The following is a 16,508-nucleotide window of genomic DNA, read 5'->3' as shown; positions in this document are numbered from 1 at the left end:
GTACTGCTGCACATACAGTGATGTTCAGTTCACTCCTTTTATTAGTTGGTCATTTGGTTGGTCCACTTTCCCCACCCTTTGGCGGTCACAGTATTCACCCTAGGAGGCTGAAATTTGGCATGGAGTTCAAATGTCAAACTACTCTACTTGCTTACTGTTTCACTTATGATACACATACTGTGATAATCCCCCTAGTCCAGAATGCCTCAACCTCTTTAGTCTGAGATTTTTCTGTACTGCAAAAGCTGGTGTTATGTATTATAGACCACTGAGGCTGAAATGTTCAAAGTTGAACTATTCCCTGTTTGGCTGCTGAATCTCAGTAGATAGTATTTTTGGAAAATAGCCTTCTTTCACTCATTCTGTGGAGTTCACACCAGAACCTGTCATTTTTCTTTAATGTTTAGACTACTAAAAATACATATCTTCTATCAGACTGCCCTGTAGCTGGTACCGAGGTACCGACGTCAAGGTACCGATTTGTCTGACAAATCGGTACCTTGACTTCTGATATTATTACTCTCACTTGTGTTCACATGTAAAAAGAAATGTCTTTATTACAGGAATATCAACTGCAATATGCAAACACTTCAACATGCTGGATGTACCTGAGCACTTCCCGGAACTCTTTCAGCTGCTGGTCAGGCACCTCTGTGCGGATGGCCTCCAGCCACTCAGGCATAAAGCACTCCCACAGTGGTTGACTGATGACGTTATAAGGTATCAGACACAGGATCCGGTTCAGGCCCTCCTTCAGCTGTGTCACTGTGTTACATGACTTGTCCCAGTAACCTCCCACCTGAGGAAAAATGTGCACGGACGGCTTAGATCAAACACAGCCAAGAGAGTTCAGATAGTGACCTGTCCTCCACAATTTAATGATTTAATGATAATCTTCATTCATATCTGTTGTACAGTGCCAACAAGTTTAAAGCAACATTATGTGGTAATTTTATGTTAAAATAACAGCTAAGTATTACTTAAGTATTAAGTAAAACTATAGATACCACATGAAAAATGTCACTCACGTAAAAGTAAAAGTAAAAGTCATCCAGTCTAATCTTACTCAAGTAAAAGTAAAAGAGTACCTGGTTTTAAAAATACTTATCTCCAGATCTATTGATCTTACAAAACGCAATCTATCTTTTTAAATTCACCCAAGACAGGTTTGAATACAGCATTATAAGTTATAGTGAATCAAAAGGAAAACTGAGTTGCAAGAGGACAAGTGGATATTTCCTACACTGTGGAGAGGATAAGTCTGCGTTATTGCTCTGCTGACCGTCTGACAGACACAGACCACATTTAGGACTTTGGGTATGTTAAGAAGAGACAAGGAGGCGGAAACCAAAACTAACTGAAACACTTCTCAATTCACAATCTTACCAAAAACCCACACATTAACTTCAGCACCTCTGATAAAGTGCAGCTTACAGTCCCAAAAAAAGCAAGGTTGGCTTCAGTTTTCAGATGTTTATATTGCAAAACTCTACCAGCTTCGTTACCACTCGGTCACAGACTGGCTGCAACTCACAGTGCAAAAACAGAGCTGCTGCACAGCCACACCATGCTCTCACTACAATCCTCCCTCTGTAAGAAGCCTGAATAGAAACCTCTTGTAGAAAAATCCAGTGCTGGTTTGAACAGACTTCTGCGCACTAACTCATTCCTCATGAAGTCTGATAAGACAAGGGGCCGATCTGCTGGGTCATTTGGAGGAACAGCAACTGTTCCATTAGGATCTGAGCTGCTTGTATCTGATGCTGGCTGTACATCTCTGGCTGTGCTCGTACTGTCTGAGGCTGCCTGTGTTTCACCTGGGTCTGTGTGACCTGCTAAAGACGTCTGAACTGGGTCTGTGCGGGTACTGGCTGAGGCTGGATATGGATCAGCTGTGCTTATACTGGCAGACTGGCTGGAGTCTGTTCCTGTATTGGCTGATGATCCAGCATCTACTCTACTGACAAACTTAAGCACAGCCCCTGTAAATGATAGATATTTTCTATATACTAATGTTATCAGCTGCATCTGGCTCATTCAAATAGGCTCCTCCGGTTTTCCTTCGATACATTTTCAAATATAAAACACTATTTATAAAATTACTGGGATGAATATGTGATCCTTATTATTTACTGAGCTGTGCATTCATATTGCCTAGTCTCTCCAGCTAATCAACATTTTAATATTCAATGTGAATCAACTGCTTCCCATTTTGCATTAGTCCAGAGATGTAACTAAACTTCACTGTCTTGTTTTAAAATGATGTATGAGGAGTGCCCTCACATCCTGTCTGGACTGGTCACACAGATGTTTCTTGCTCGAGTTAAATTTCTTGCACGCGCATATGAACGCGGTCATCTTCATGAGCTACAGTTTATAAACACTGTAGCCCCGTCTGCGTTTATCAAACGTAATAAAGACTTGTATTTCACTCAACATTGTTCAGTCACAGTCTGGCAAGCAACCAAGATACGACAGACAAGAGCTGCGCTGCTTAGATGGTTAGCAGGACAGACAGACAAAGAGAGATTCACTGCAGCTGCACATTAAGCTCTACAAGTGATCTACATCAGACCTGGAGAGGAGAGAACACATGAGTTTTTTCTCTTCTCGTGCCTAGAAGACCTTAGACAGGAAAGTGAGGAGGGGCCGTCCAGCTCTGCGCTGGACTGGTACTGTCGCATCAGCTGGTAGAAGTTTATTCGCGCCCTTTAAGTTTTACATTTGTTTTTCTATGCTACTCCACTCAGGTGCGCTGCGTAAGGCTACTAATACCAATGTAACCACGTCTCTTGCAGAATGTAGGAATAAAAAGTCGACATTTGGCTTTGAAATTTAGCAAAGCGAAAGTAAACAGTTGCAACAACTAAAATACTCAAGTAAAGAGTACTAAATGAATACCAAAAAAACACAGTACAGTAACGAACTATTTATACTTTGCGACTTTCCGCCACTGATCATGGCAAAGCCTGCAAAGAGACTGAAGAATACATTGTCAGAGGAAGCGAGGAAGAGAAAAAGAGAGAGTGACCGAGCAAGAGACCAGACAAAAGTAAATATCAGACAGGTGTCGTGCCGAAAACTGATCGCCTGCCGAAAACTGATCGCTGTCTGCTGGAGCTGTATCACCCAGTCTCTTCAGTCACTTTCTGGCAAGTGAAATACATAATTTTATGGGTTGTATCGGCCATTTAAAGGTATTTTAAGAGGTAAAACGTACTAGGTGAGCTATAATCTATCAAATATAACTCTTCTGAATGAGATCAAGTAATTTCAGGGCAGATGTAATCTTTCAGTCAATAAGAAGAGGCTTCAATCACTTTCTGGCAAGTGAAATACAGCATTTTATGGGTTGTATTGGCCATTTAAAGGTATTTTAACCGGTAAAAAAGAGTGGATTGGTTGGTAGGCCTGCACAGCAAGAAATAGAATGCTGAGTCAAGAATAATTGCAAAATTATTTTCATTTTATATCTAAGTCGGCAGTAAGTCATATTAATTATAGCCTACAGTCCTATTTCCAAATATAAACAAAGGTATTAGACATAGGCTTGAACTAAAAGAGCTGAAAGGATGCAAGACAGATGCCAAGCTGGCGTTCTTGCCTTTGTTTAGTTTCTTTCTTTCTTAGTTTCTTTATTTAGGACAGTGGTGACTTACATTGTAGGGGCGCCAAATCACAAAAAACTAATCTTACATAATGTTGTTTTAGGAAGAGCTATAACTGAGATAAGCAGGAGTTGAAATGAGCATTGGCTATTTGTATCATTGTTTGTGTTAGTTGTGTTTTTTGAATAGACTTATAACCTTTTCCCACCTTTACATCCAATATCAGCACGCTTTACATCCTCTAATACTTCTCAACCCTATACTGTATGTTTAGATGACCTTGGTCTTGGCCTTACCCTGGCAAACTCAACAGGCTTGGGCAGCAGACACATGACCATGACGTCAAAACGCACTTCACACACTGTCTTTAGCCACTTGGTAACAAACTGAGGCTTTAGCTTCTCCACCAGGCTTCCAACCTCATCGTCCATCATGTAGGCGGTGGAGTGAAACCACTGGAAGACCATGCTGACCAGCCGAGCCAGGCTCTCTGTGGGCGTGTTCTCGTTTGGTGTGCACAGGCTCACCTGCGGATGTGAGCAAAGGTCAGATAAGTAAAGTAATCAGTCAGGTAACCATGACTTTAGCGAGGTAGTGATAAGAGGCCATATACTGTACATATCCTTATCTCACAACCTATTGACAGACACAGCAAAAGCGATTACACACCAGAAACCAGATGCCAAACTGACTGAGGAGCCGCTGGTCATGCTGGTCATCCTCCTTGTTGTCAAACTCGATGTTGTCCAGAGAGTGGTGGGAGGCGGACAGGCCCATCTGACGACGCCTGTTCAGCTCAAACTCACGCTGTTCTGCATGTATTTCTGCCTCCTTGAGAAGACTGGATGGATATAGGAAGGATGAGATGGATTGCAGGGGATTCACAGAGCAGGGAGAAACAAAAACAGACAGAAAATATCCTGACATGGCATATATATTAATAATCTAATTTCATGCAGTAGTTGTTGTTGTCTATATACTCATGTAAAAACATGTTTCACAGCATTACATGCGTATGCCCTGGTACTATTGGTGTGATATGTCAGTGTAAACACTGGGAATGCACCTTATAACAGCTTCCACAGTGCACACCAGCTCCTCCGCTCCGCACTCCCGGGTGTTGATGGGAGGGGGCGAGGTCTGGTACAGATGGGTCTCCGCCGCAGCCCCCACCTCACTGCTGTGGTGGTTGACATGGCAACGCTTGCAGTAGCGGACGGGCCGGTTGCCATGGCGCCCACAGCAGCCAGCAGAGAAGCAGGTGACCACCGCCCTACGTACATGAGAGCTGCAGTTCTACAAAGCCAAGAAACGAGGAAAGGAGGAGGAGGAGAGATTATTTTATTTCTATTCTGGGCAGCAGGCAACAAAACAAAAACATTCTACAATCACAGCAAATCAGACAATAAGACAAGCGTCTAAAAATAAACATATTTCCAGTCCTCAAAAGCAACTTACTGCACTGACAATGAATATCCCCCTCTCTAATATGCACTTGTGTAGAGATGTTGATCTGTCTACATCTGCAGTGAGAACACATCTTTATGTGTCCCCACAGTGTCTCAGGTTTCTAAAAATAAAAAGCATGGCACGAGAGAGCCATCCTAATCTGATCAGCCCCTAATCTTGTGCCATTAGAGGGATGCAGTGCTCCCTATCAAATTAACATATCTGTCCTCTGATGGTAGGTTCTCAATTCCCCAATCCGGCATTCAACAACATAAAAAACACTACCCTGATGTTACTGATGTTGTTTACAGTCTGTTCTAACTTTTGGTAACATGGTGTATTTATAAGGAGCTATTCTCAGATGAAGAGTAATGTCTCGGTTAATAATGACAGAGCTGGTGTACATCTAGGTGGGAGTTTAAAGGGCTTTCTGAAATGAGAGTGACAAAGCCTGATCAGAAGAGTAGGCTGTGGATTATAAACTGCTGGGCAAACCAGGAAGGAGGTCAGAACAGGACGGCTGCTTGGCCTGACGGAAATACCTGAGATCATCTCATAGTCAGTTTTCCCGGTATCTCCGTGGAAACTAGCAGGGAGCACATGCCCTCTGCAACGTGTTTAACAGCAAACTAACATCACGCCCCAGCAGCTTCATTTGAAATGATTTGGCCTTTACTAAGCCGCTCCAGTGAATGGCCTTCACGTTGAAGAAAACATTTCAGGTTCATAAATAAATGGCCTTGCTGTGGATCAAAGATAAAATGGATTTCATGAAACGTTTTCCACAAGGTTAACAGGTTCAATTTGTTTCTGTTTTTAGTGAAAAGCATGTGTAGCCTACTGTTTGATTTGTGTTCTGAGTTTGCAGTTTAAAACAAACCACAAATTATTGTCCTAAACATGGAGACGCATTGGACAGTGTTTAATATGAAATTGTGCTGTGGTGGGAGAGATCACACTGAAGATGAGCAAATGAGTAGAAAGTTACATTAATGTTCATGCTGCGCTACAAATACAAATCTTACCTTCTTTTGACAAATTGCAGATATCTCTGCTGTAAAGACAAATTAGCAAAAATGTTCAATTTGCAAACAACAGAAATACCTTTTTTAAAATGAGTAATGTCTTTCATTGAAAAATAATAACCCCCAAAAACTTTATAAACAGTTTATAGTAGCTTTTATACATGGAAATGATTTATAATAGAAACAACCCACTGCTTAAAAAGTTCTCTTTCAGGTGACTGAACTTTATTTACCATATTTAACTATGACTATGAACATAATCACAGTAAAGAAACAATTGTGTAGTTATACAAACCTCTGTATCAGATTAGTGTGCTACAAACCTGTATCTTCTATATATTGTAGATTATAATGAATATACTCCACGTATATGCCATTTACTGTATATATGTCTCTTTGTCTGTGAGAGAGCAAGACAGACTGAAAGAAACACAAACACCTATATGTTTGTGATCTCTCACCTTGGGGTAGGAGAACATCAACAAGCCATTCAGCGTGGTCTCTGAAAAAATCAAAGAAATCTATATTAAAGGCAAACTGCTCCTCAGAGCCCATATGTAATTCTGCTTAGCGTAGACGCCACAGTCTAAACTTCCTAACAGAGCTGGGACACAAAACATCATTCCTCAAATGAATGTAATTATAACATGCTACACGCTGGAAAAAAGAGAAACAAAGGGCTGCTGTGTTTTGTGATGGTGATCTCATTATCAGCACAGGGAATTACGTAACCATGGCGATGTATTTCCCCTGTGTTAAAGTGAGGAATAATCAGGCAGGCAGTAGGTGATTTATGTTTGAAATGGCATTATTGATGGAGGGGGAAAATCCGGGTGATGAAGAAAAGAGGTGAAACAGAAGCATACCCCGCTATCCTTTGACTGCACTCCTCGCAAATATAGAGAGGTGGGGGCTTGTCTCCCAGAGCAACAGAAAGAGTTGGATCTATACACATCTGCAAAGTAAGACAGGTAGGGTTAGAATAAGGATGTGGTAATTAAAAGGTTAACCTACTCTGATGTTTTATTTTCATGCAGAAACACCTTCTGCATTTAGGGACTGTACAAATATCAGGGTGGTTGAAGATAATGTTTCACTTTTCAAAAAGTTATATAAGACTGATACATTATTTGTCATACATAATTTAAACCTTGATGGAATCATTTTCATGCCCCCAAATGATATGAAATTAGCAATTGCCCAAATAATGGCAAACATAATAAAATAATGCATTATGCATTCTGTCAAGTCATTCTTTATTTTTGAACCAAGAGGTATCACTTATATAAAACATTTTGACACATTTGACTTTATTGCAGTTCTGTTTTCTGGTGAGATGCAAAACAATATCAAGGCAGGGTTTGTCATAGAAAAGTGACAATGACATGCTCTCTGAAGAGATAAAGTTCAACCACTAAGAAAAAACATCCTCCCCTTTTTTACACCCCCTTCCCTGTGCCATAAACTACATTTACTATGACAAACATTTTCCATTTGTGCCTCTCACATAGAACTCTCTAAGTGTATATCATGATCTTGCCCAAGAAATCATGTGACACCTATACCTGTCTCCCCACGCCTCTGTGTGGATGGCTGCGTGCATATGCTGCACTCTGTTCTCCTGCAACCCGTGCCTGGCCCTGTGCTAAACCTCAGTGCTCATGGCCTCAATGTTCAGATGGTGCACAGTAATTTACTGTGCTCAGTTGATGCCGCTCTATCCTCAAGGGCTGCGCGGGGTCGCCGCTCCAATTAAGCTCCCCTTTCCCCGTACCCCCCTCCCTGCTCCTGGTAATTGAAATCCGGACCCTGTCCGTGCCCCTGGTCCTACTCCATTCGTCAGTTTTGAGCACAGTTGAGTAAAGGCAGGCGCAGCTGAAGCAGAGCAGCAGCAGCAGAGCAGCAGAGCAGCAGCAGCAGAGACTCGTGTAAAGTGACATGGATGCTGCCCGGGCATGCACTGACTTTTTATTTACAGAGGGCTTTTCAAAAGCAAACATGCTGACACACCAACACGCGCAATTAAACTCGGCAAGGCAATCTGGCACATGCTCCACGCATCCCCGATGAAGTTCTCAAAGGAGGCAGCTTCTGAATGCAGGCTGCACTGCTAATCAATCTTCTCACAGTAACAAGGAGTTATAGACATAAAGGGATGTGGGATCTTTTTCACGCATCCAGCAACCATAAATGTACTGGTGATGTAAGAGTTAATGTTTGGCTTATTTAATATATCTATTCAGGCTGAAGTCACCTTGACAGCAGGTTTATTGATGGCATTGTGGCACTCGATATGTTGACAGTGGATGGGGTTCCAGGCTGATCCAGCAAATTGAAGAGAGACAGGAGATTGACAGCAGGGCAGGAGAAAAGGACAAAATGGGAGATAGGTAAGACCTGTAGTCAGTTCAAGGACAGATCAAGCAGCAAATGTGACATTAAAATATACTGACCTGTGTACTGCAGCCCCCTGTATTCACTTATGGCTCCTGGTGGCTTCAGGTTTGGCCAGTAATGAAACAGCATCTGCACAGCTGGAGGCTTTACTTGGGACGGGCCATAGGATATGACATAAAGAAGGTCCTGCACACAGAATAAACAACAGTAATTACAAAGTGCAACAACATTCAGACATTTTTTTTCATTCCAGCATCATTTATATCTATTTTGTTAAGCCTAAACAACATCATGACTTTTCTATTTGGATTAAAACCACTGTGCTTTACACGAGGGACCTTACAAATGCTTTTTATGTTTAGAGAAGTACCTTCCACACTTCCTGTTTGTGCTTCATTAGACACTCCAATAATTGACAGTGATATACTAGAAGAAAGCAGAGACCAGCATAGAGAGCCATTACTACACAACATTACAGTGTAAGTTATATTTGCATGCATGCTTCGAAAGCAGTCAATATGAGGGTGTACCTGGATTTGAGGTGTACTGCATTGCAATCATGAGCATAGAGGAGGCAGACAGATTGACATAGGCTGGGACTCCCCCCTCTCTCCGCGTGGAGCCCACTACAGACGAGCAAGGAAGAGAATGAATGATAATCACTTAAAATCACTATCGCATTAAGATAGATAGTAGTATAGATAGTAGTGTTGGTTTATGTGATTCAGGGTGTTTTGAATTGTGAAAAGTGAATTAGTTGTCTGAATTATCTTACGATAAGTCATACTTACATATAGCCATGGGGAGGAAAGAGGTGCTCAGGTACTCAATGATGTCTTTATGGAGGAAAGGGGGAAATGTGGCTAAAGTGGAGATCATAGTATAGGGCAAAGTGCTGAGAATATCATCACTGAGAAAGGGCAGGAGGCAAGTTGTTGTGTAAAATATGGACTGTCCCAGATCTGATGAGAAAGGGAAAAGGCAAAAAAAAAGACAAAGAGATATACACAGACACTCATTCAATTTACAGTACATACAGTATTCACATACTGTATGCAGCCACAGCCACACACGTGTCAAAGTTACATGGAATTTCTTTCATTTAACAGTAAAACAGTGAAAAAAACATTTGGATTATGAGCTTCAGCTGGGGGCAGTCAGCTTTCTTTAAAAGCTGCTGTTTGCCCTCTAGTTTGCATTCTAGTCAAGGAGATGGATTTTCATGCTTTCAAGCTTTTTTTAACAGTGGTAAAATATTCATGAAAAACAAGAGCACTGACTGTGATGCAGCCTTGGGCCCATGAACAACAGTGTGGAAATAAGTCATTCTCAGATGTATTCTAAATGTATCAAAAAAAGTAACACATTACATTTGCCTAGGTATGTTTTCCACTTATATATTTGCACATGACAATGTAAGTAAAACATTTCTCCCACTTTACATAACAAACATGCAGTCAAGTATGATACACAGAAGAGAAGGCCTATGTCTGGTGTATCCAATGGCTTATGAACGATTAAGTTGACAGGATCCAGCGTGCTCCCAATCACCCCATGCATCCCTCAAGATCCTCAGCAGGACTTCTCTCCTCCAGTTACAAAAGAGGCCAAAAAAGCAGCAGTGGCTTCATGCAGGCCAGGCGGCTCGAGGATGATGATGACAAACAGTGGTGCACTGGGCCTTGACTCACCATGCTGACCGTGCTGCAGCAGGGGCACCAGGTCAAGCAGGGTCACGAGGGTCACATAGAGGCCCTGATAGTCCAGAGAGGGGTACTCTGAGAGCTGAGCGTCCCGACTCTGCTGCCCCTGCCCCCCGCGGTCTGACGGGGCATCGCGCAGAACGCTGTAAAGGAGGGAGCGAGTAACTGTAGGGTTGATGGAACTGACTTGTGGTCTTAGAGATGGGGTGAGTGGGAATGGCACAGGAAAAAGACACATGGTCATGGGCACGGCCAAATTGGAAGCTTCCTGGTTCTCCTTCCTGCCTGTGCGGGACAGAATGCTGCTCCGGGGCGGGAGGGGAGGGTAGGGAGGGTAGGGGAAGGGAACAAGGGAAAAAAAGAGACAACAAAGACACAAAAAAACAGCACATTACATTGAAATGGCACTACAGAGACAGCGTAAATAGAAAAAAACAAACCCAGATAAACCCCACATAGGATGCAGTGTCTCACTATTTAACTGTATCACTGAAGGCACGGGCAATTTTTCCCTGCTTTGTCTGTTCAGAGTGACTTTAATTCAATTTATCTAATTTTGTCTATCTTTGCACTTGGAAAACAAAAAAAAAACATGAGCACAAACTGCAATGATCACTGCATCTCATGCGTATCTGGTGACAAGGAGCAAAAATATAAAAAATGGCATGTTTTCAGTGGCAACCCCATACTTCTCCAAAAAGGCACAGTGCAAAATGACTGTCCCTCGATGGCTGCCATCTTCCAATCAGCAAGGTCAGAGGCTACCATTCGAAAAGGCCAATGAGCCGTGGAATAAAAAAAGAGAAAAAAAGAAATTTCCTTGTCTTTAGTGGGGCTGTCAAGGATGGGAGTGACACCAAATTGGTTCGGGAAAATACAGAGGTGACACTTTTGAAACATGCTTCAGCCAGTAATAAACATGTGTGTGAAGTTAGATCAAGTGCTCCTAGATCACAGCACATGTTTATTGCACCAGAGAAATAATGTCCGTATGCATACGTTATGATACTGTACCAGTATCATCAGGAGAAATAATGAGATCCAACAGGCATATGGATTCGGGTTTCTAAAATAAATGTAACAACTAATCTACGGTAGAGGAGAAACTATAATGACAAAGGAATAGGTTGTATCAGGGGGAGATGACTGGTAGCATTATGTTTGTGAGCTAATGCAGGATGGACAATTGTGTTTGCTGTCCCCTGGAGAAGGTGGTGGACATATTCAATTTTCAGGGAGGAAAAACAAAAGCAAAAACTAGTTGGGTTGAGTGTGGAGAGTCTAGGGTGGAGGAGGGGGAAGGGGGGGCCAGAGAGCATTGCTCTTTTTACTGCACATTATTAAAAAGCTAAGCTGTTCTATCAGGCAAATGACTGGGATTTATCATGAGAGCCCAGATTATAAATGCTGATGTATTGTTTTTTCAATTTTTAATTTTATTTTGAAATGTCACTCAAAAAGTAGAGTTACAGTATTCTCTGCAAGTGAGAAAGGGGATTTCATTAAGATTTTCTTAACATAACATTAGATACATAATGTTAAGCCTATAGCTTAACCGCTTATACTGTCAACAGCAGAATGTCACATTTTCTGATTTATCCCCTCAAAGTTATACTCTGTAAGATTTTAGTCAGTGTAGATTCATTCATAAAATCTGCACTTTTATGCAGCATAAACTCAAACAGGACTAATTCACAACAACAGACTGTATCTCAGAGTATGACTTTTTCACTGCCCATTTCGCATATAGAAAAACATCATTATTTTGAACAATGAACATAGACATAAACAGACACACTCACACGCATACATTGAACATATACACGCAAAGACACACACACACACGTGCACACACACATACATACAAACGACACTGAAAATTACACACATATACGACACATAAAACACATGTAGAAATGCACTGATACAGACACATGACACACATTGACTGTCAAACCCTACACTTTCAATACAAAATCACTGACTGTGTAGCAGTAATTCAAAGCATAATCAGACCTCCTAAATTAATAGATTTTCAGGTGTGTGAGGTAGAAAGACAACTGTGCTATATCCAAAATAATGTCAAAACAATACTAGATATGATATTTGCTCCCTACAGTCATGTCGTCGTAGTTTGGCAAGTCAGCATGGCTCACTGATGCAGAGAGCTTCGACTGACTTGGACACATATGATAAAGCTAGGTCTTTATTATTATTATGTTTTATTATTATTATGTTTTATTTTATATTATGTCTTTAAAGAGACATAAATATTTTTGTAAATAGCCAAAATTAACCCTTCTTTATTTTCTTCTCCGCATCTGACCTGTGCTGAACCTAAAATTGGTGTGTGAATCAGCAACCACCTCCTTTGGCCATTTCAATGTTTCTTTCCAGGAACATGACACATGCCTGCTCCACTTTTCAAGGTTCACTACTCCCACTTTCTCACTCTCACTGTTTCATTTTCTCTCACTTCCTTCACCCCGGGCTTTAGAAGGCACAGGTGTATGGATAATCCTGGAGTCCCTGCTGAGGAAATCAAGACCCCACTAATGGTGGGGGGAATTATTTGTTCTGCATATTTGAGGCTCAGGTGCTCTGGTGAAAATATCAAGCAACTTTTAAAAGTGGCATCATAGCGAGTGATTCTTTTCGCAATTAAATGACACTGCCCATCAGAGACAAAATCGTCACTTGAGTTTACACAGATTCCCACAGTTGCAGCCCCTGTCACGCTCCATCTGTGCCAAAGAAATATGAGAGGCCATGTTTAAAACAGCACAGTGGCTGCTGGGCCACCCTTCAGCAAAGCATAGGGTATCCATAATACTCAGCAGAGGAATAATCCTTATGGGGTTGAGGAATAAAGTATAGAATTAAGGCCGGTTGCCAATCTCAAATAGATTGCACCCTAAGCTGAAAATAATGATAAAAGTAGGACATACAAGTTCTGCCTCCAGTAATCTCACCCTTTTTGTAAATTAGCTGATAAGTTAGGACAACGCTACTATTTTCTGTGAAGCCAGTGGGCAGTAAGATTAATCCAACCATATGACATACAGAAATATTCCATCACTGTGGTGTATCTTGTCATAGAAAGAAGCTCTAGCCGAGGGTGGAAAAAACGGGAAAAGACACATTGTGAAATAAGATGTGTCCAAAATGGCTGCCTACTTGACCTGTGTTGGAGGAGGAAATAACATGCTGTTCCTTCCTCACGCTTTCACAACACCCAGGGGAGTAGACTGACCCCGCAACTGCAGAGCCGGGGAAACTGCCCTCTCCACCGGCCCCTCTGGGAAGGACACAACAGGCTGCTCAAGGGAAGTGTTCATCTAGCAGCAGAACACTGAATCAATAAACACCACTGAGTCGTCTATCCCAGCTGCCACTTTAACACAACACCATGCCTACATAGGAAATATGCTACATTCTCTATTTTTTTTCTGTCTTTCAAAGCAGGGCAGGCAGGGCAGTAGACGGAGTTAGACACCTCCCTAACATTCGTTTTGACATACTAAATTCACATTAGCCCTTTAACGGTGTCATCCCTTTCAGAAAGTGTGTCAGAAACATACTACTCTTCCTAAATATGCTAAATATCAAACATTCTACAGTCTGTTACTTCACCTGTTTGCTCCAGAGCAGGGTACTTACCTGAGCAGGGTTTGGGAAAAGTATTTCAGTGTGTTTGCAATGTCTGTTCCGGAGGGCACAGGGTAAATATTGTGTTGCACACGGTTGTGATACTCTTGCAAGTATCGTATCTTAGAGGCAACTAGACAAAATAAAAAGCAGAGCAACAAGCAAATCAACACTAGTGAGACTATCATGGAGATCAAACATATTCATCTGAGTACAAAGATGAGGCAACATGCATGAACGTGCACGAAGCTGCTCTGTTGTTGTTTGTTGGCTAAGATTCTCACTGGGCAGCACGTAATGCGGATGCTCCAATTATCATGTCAAACAAAGAGTCTATGTTCCCATGGCTCTCTGGTCTTCACCAGGTGACCTTTTTGGTACAGCAGTGAGGTCAAAGTAAACCCTAGAGGAGGCAATGAACTATTGCTTACAGAAACAAGCTTGTGTACAAAAGGTTGCCAGTTCAAGCCCCAAGACAAGCTGGGGAAATGTGGTCAGTGGTGATCATGAGAGAGGACTTACTCATCCCCTAACAGATGATGCTGAGGGGACATTTCAGCAAGGACAAGAGATGTGTGAGTTCAAAAAAGTTGGAGAGGGTGACCCATTTTCTGTGACTTTGGGCAGTAGTGTTTAGCTTCCTCCCTGACCTGTAAATGACAAACCCCAAAATAAAAATAACAGCTGCAGGCTTTGAGCATGTGTGGTCAAAGCCTGTGCTGTAATACACACTGCTGCACACATGCTGCTGTCTCAGATGGTTATGTTTCAAACATTTTGATGCCTAAAAAAAACTAATTAATTAATTTTTAAAAATATAGAGATTGTAATAGAGGTAAAATCTGCCAATATGTTGTTTAACAGAATAAGCAGGGTTAATATTTTTCTGACATTAGCCTGATTAATTCCATATAGGCCTATTTACCACTAAACAATATCAGCAACACACAACTTTAAGCCAATTGACATTGGAAGCCCCAAACTTGACCCCATATTTTATGTCTACTATACTTAAAGAGGGGCAATATCTGATTAAAAGTGTGCAGAGATCGTTCAGTAACACGGAAGAGAATCTGAAGATAGAGGCTGCTTTCCACCTGTTAAAAAGCAATAGGGGGAAACGACCAACTGCCGTCAGGACGGTGTGATCAATCCACATTATCGATCAATCTTATGCCACCATATTGTTCTGTAAAGAATCTGCCAGGTCGACCTTGAGACCAGCAGCAAACCTTAGCTTTTCGCACGCACCTCATCTACCCACGTCAATCAAAAAAACATCATAACACGAGTGCGACCTAACCACGATATTGTTTTTCATGAACATGCCGAGAAATACAGAAATATCCAGAGGCTCCCTGTGGTCTCTGAGCCCTCTAGCCATCCTCTGCAGTGAGAGGACGTGTTGCAACCTGCCATGGCAACCGCGGTTTTCATCACCAAGGACAGCTCCCCTCGTTCGCTTTCTTGGTTAAAACAAAAATCACATTTCCAGTTTCACCCACGACAAGAAATGGGAAAACGCAAACACAGCCGTACTTACACTGTTCCGCCTTCGTAGACATTTCGCAGACACTTGGGGAAACATAAAACCCAGACTGTCAATTGTTTTAGTGTTTTTTTCCTCCCCGGCGTTGTGTTTCCCTCAGTCGTGAAAAAGTGAACATACCCCCCTTGCAGCCCAGTCTCGGCTTGATTGTACCACTCTGCGCGATAGATTTATAGGCTACACTATGGCTTTTTTAGCGGTGGTGCGGTCTTTTTCGCGAGATTTTAGCGGAATTAAATCGACAACCCTTTTTGTGAGTCAATGTAATTTTAAGAATTGTTTTCTTCCACAGCGGAGAAGAATGTTGATATACATCTGCCACGGCGTACCTTTCCAAATGGACTGATCCGGTTTTGACAAATTGTCATTCAAGAATTCCAACAACCGTATCAGCCACTCAGAAGTGATTATAGGAGGGAAATAGGACCCTACCGAGGACCCCACAGTGTTTGCCTACATTTTCCTTCCTATTCCTGCGCATTTGTGTATCTGTGCGGCATATAGCCTAAAAGGATATACATGCAACAGATGGTTGTCAGATTGTCATAATCATAATCATGACGTGTCCTGGAGGGAAATTACATCTTAACATAGGGTGAAGTCAGGTAAAGTGGGACACTTTTTGGTAAATTGCCTTTTAAACATCCTAAATCAGTTAGAATGTATTAAAATTGTGTGTATTTTTTAAAAATAGGTTGTTGTGAAGACATCTATGGTGAAATTAAGCCAATTTATTGATTTATTATCAAATTGTTTATTTTTAAACATCATCTGTCACCCTCTTCGGGAAACTGGAAGTATTCAGGTTGAGTGGGACACTTTGTTAGATAAAGAGGGACACTATATTATTTAAAGTTAAAATTAAACATTAAACACATGAGAAATACTTTTTACAACATTTAATAACACATTAATAGGCATTTTAATATTATATTAACATGTAACAGCATGTATAATGTGTTAGCATACAGTAACTCAAAGAGATATAATTTGGTTAAAAATATTCAACAATGTGTGAAAAAAAAAAAATCATGTTTGCAAGTAGCCTAAAGGCAAAATGTCTTCAGTTTATTAATACTAGGCTATGTAAGTAAGTTATTAAATGCATTTCTGAAACTATTTGGGGCTT

The 16,508-nt window shown here is 41.4% G+C and overlaps 1 protein-coding gene across 5 annotated transcripts in view; it reads right to left on the bottom strand.

Moving 5' to 3' along the window:
* Nucleotides 1-15,559, bottom strand: part of LOC119910942 (protein unc-79 homolog) — a 34,122-nt gene extending 18,563 nt beyond the window's left edge. For 4 of the 5 annotated variants that reach the window (XM_038729802.1, XM_038729804.1, XM_038729803.1 and 1 more), the window contains exons 1-15: nt 15,374-15,559; nt 13,843-13,963; nt 10,171-10,484; nt 9,271-9,441; nt 9,010-9,105; nt 8,850-8,905; nt 8,536-8,665; nt 8,337-8,401; nt 6,949-7,037; nt 6,544-6,584; nt 6,083-6,111; nt 4,675-4,904; nt 4,278-4,449; nt 3,905-4,135; nt 609-799 (exon numbers count right to left, since the gene is read on the bottom strand). In XM_038729802.1, the coding sequence (XP_038585730.1) occupies nt 609-799; nt 3,905-4,135; nt 4,278-4,449; nt 4,675-4,904; nt 6,083-6,111; nt 6,544-6,584; nt 6,949-7,037; nt 8,337-8,401; nt 8,536-8,665; nt 8,850-8,905; nt 9,010-9,105; nt 9,271-9,441; nt 10,171-10,484; nt 13,843-13,963; nt 15,374-15,395 (1,958 nt within the window). In that variant the 5' untranslated portion in view covers nt 15,396-15,559. The remainder of the gene's footprint in view (nt 1-608; nt 800-3,904; nt 4,136-4,277; nt 4,450-4,674; nt 4,905-6,082; nt 6,112-6,543; nt 6,585-6,948; nt 7,038-8,336; nt 8,402-8,535; nt 8,666-8,849; nt 8,906-9,009; nt 9,106-9,270; nt 9,442-10,170; nt 10,485-13,842; nt 13,964-15,373) is intronic. The other variant, XM_038729806.1, reaches the window with a different exon arrangement.
* Nucleotides 15,560-16,508: the final 949 nt, after the last annotated feature.

Source organism: Micropterus salmoides, unplaced genomic scaffold (genome assembly GCF_014851395.1).
Source record: "Micropterus salmoides isolate LMB-PRFRI ecotype aquatic unplaced genomic scaffold, ASM1485139v1 Ms_hic_scaffold_19, whole genome shotgun sequence".
Taxonomy (NCBI): domain Eukaryota; kingdom Metazoa; phylum Chordata; class Actinopteri; order Centrarchiformes; family Centrarchidae; genus Micropterus; species Micropterus salmoides.
The sequence above is the reverse complement of the archived record's forward strand: the minus strand, read 5'-3'. Positions and strand labels throughout refer to the sequence as shown.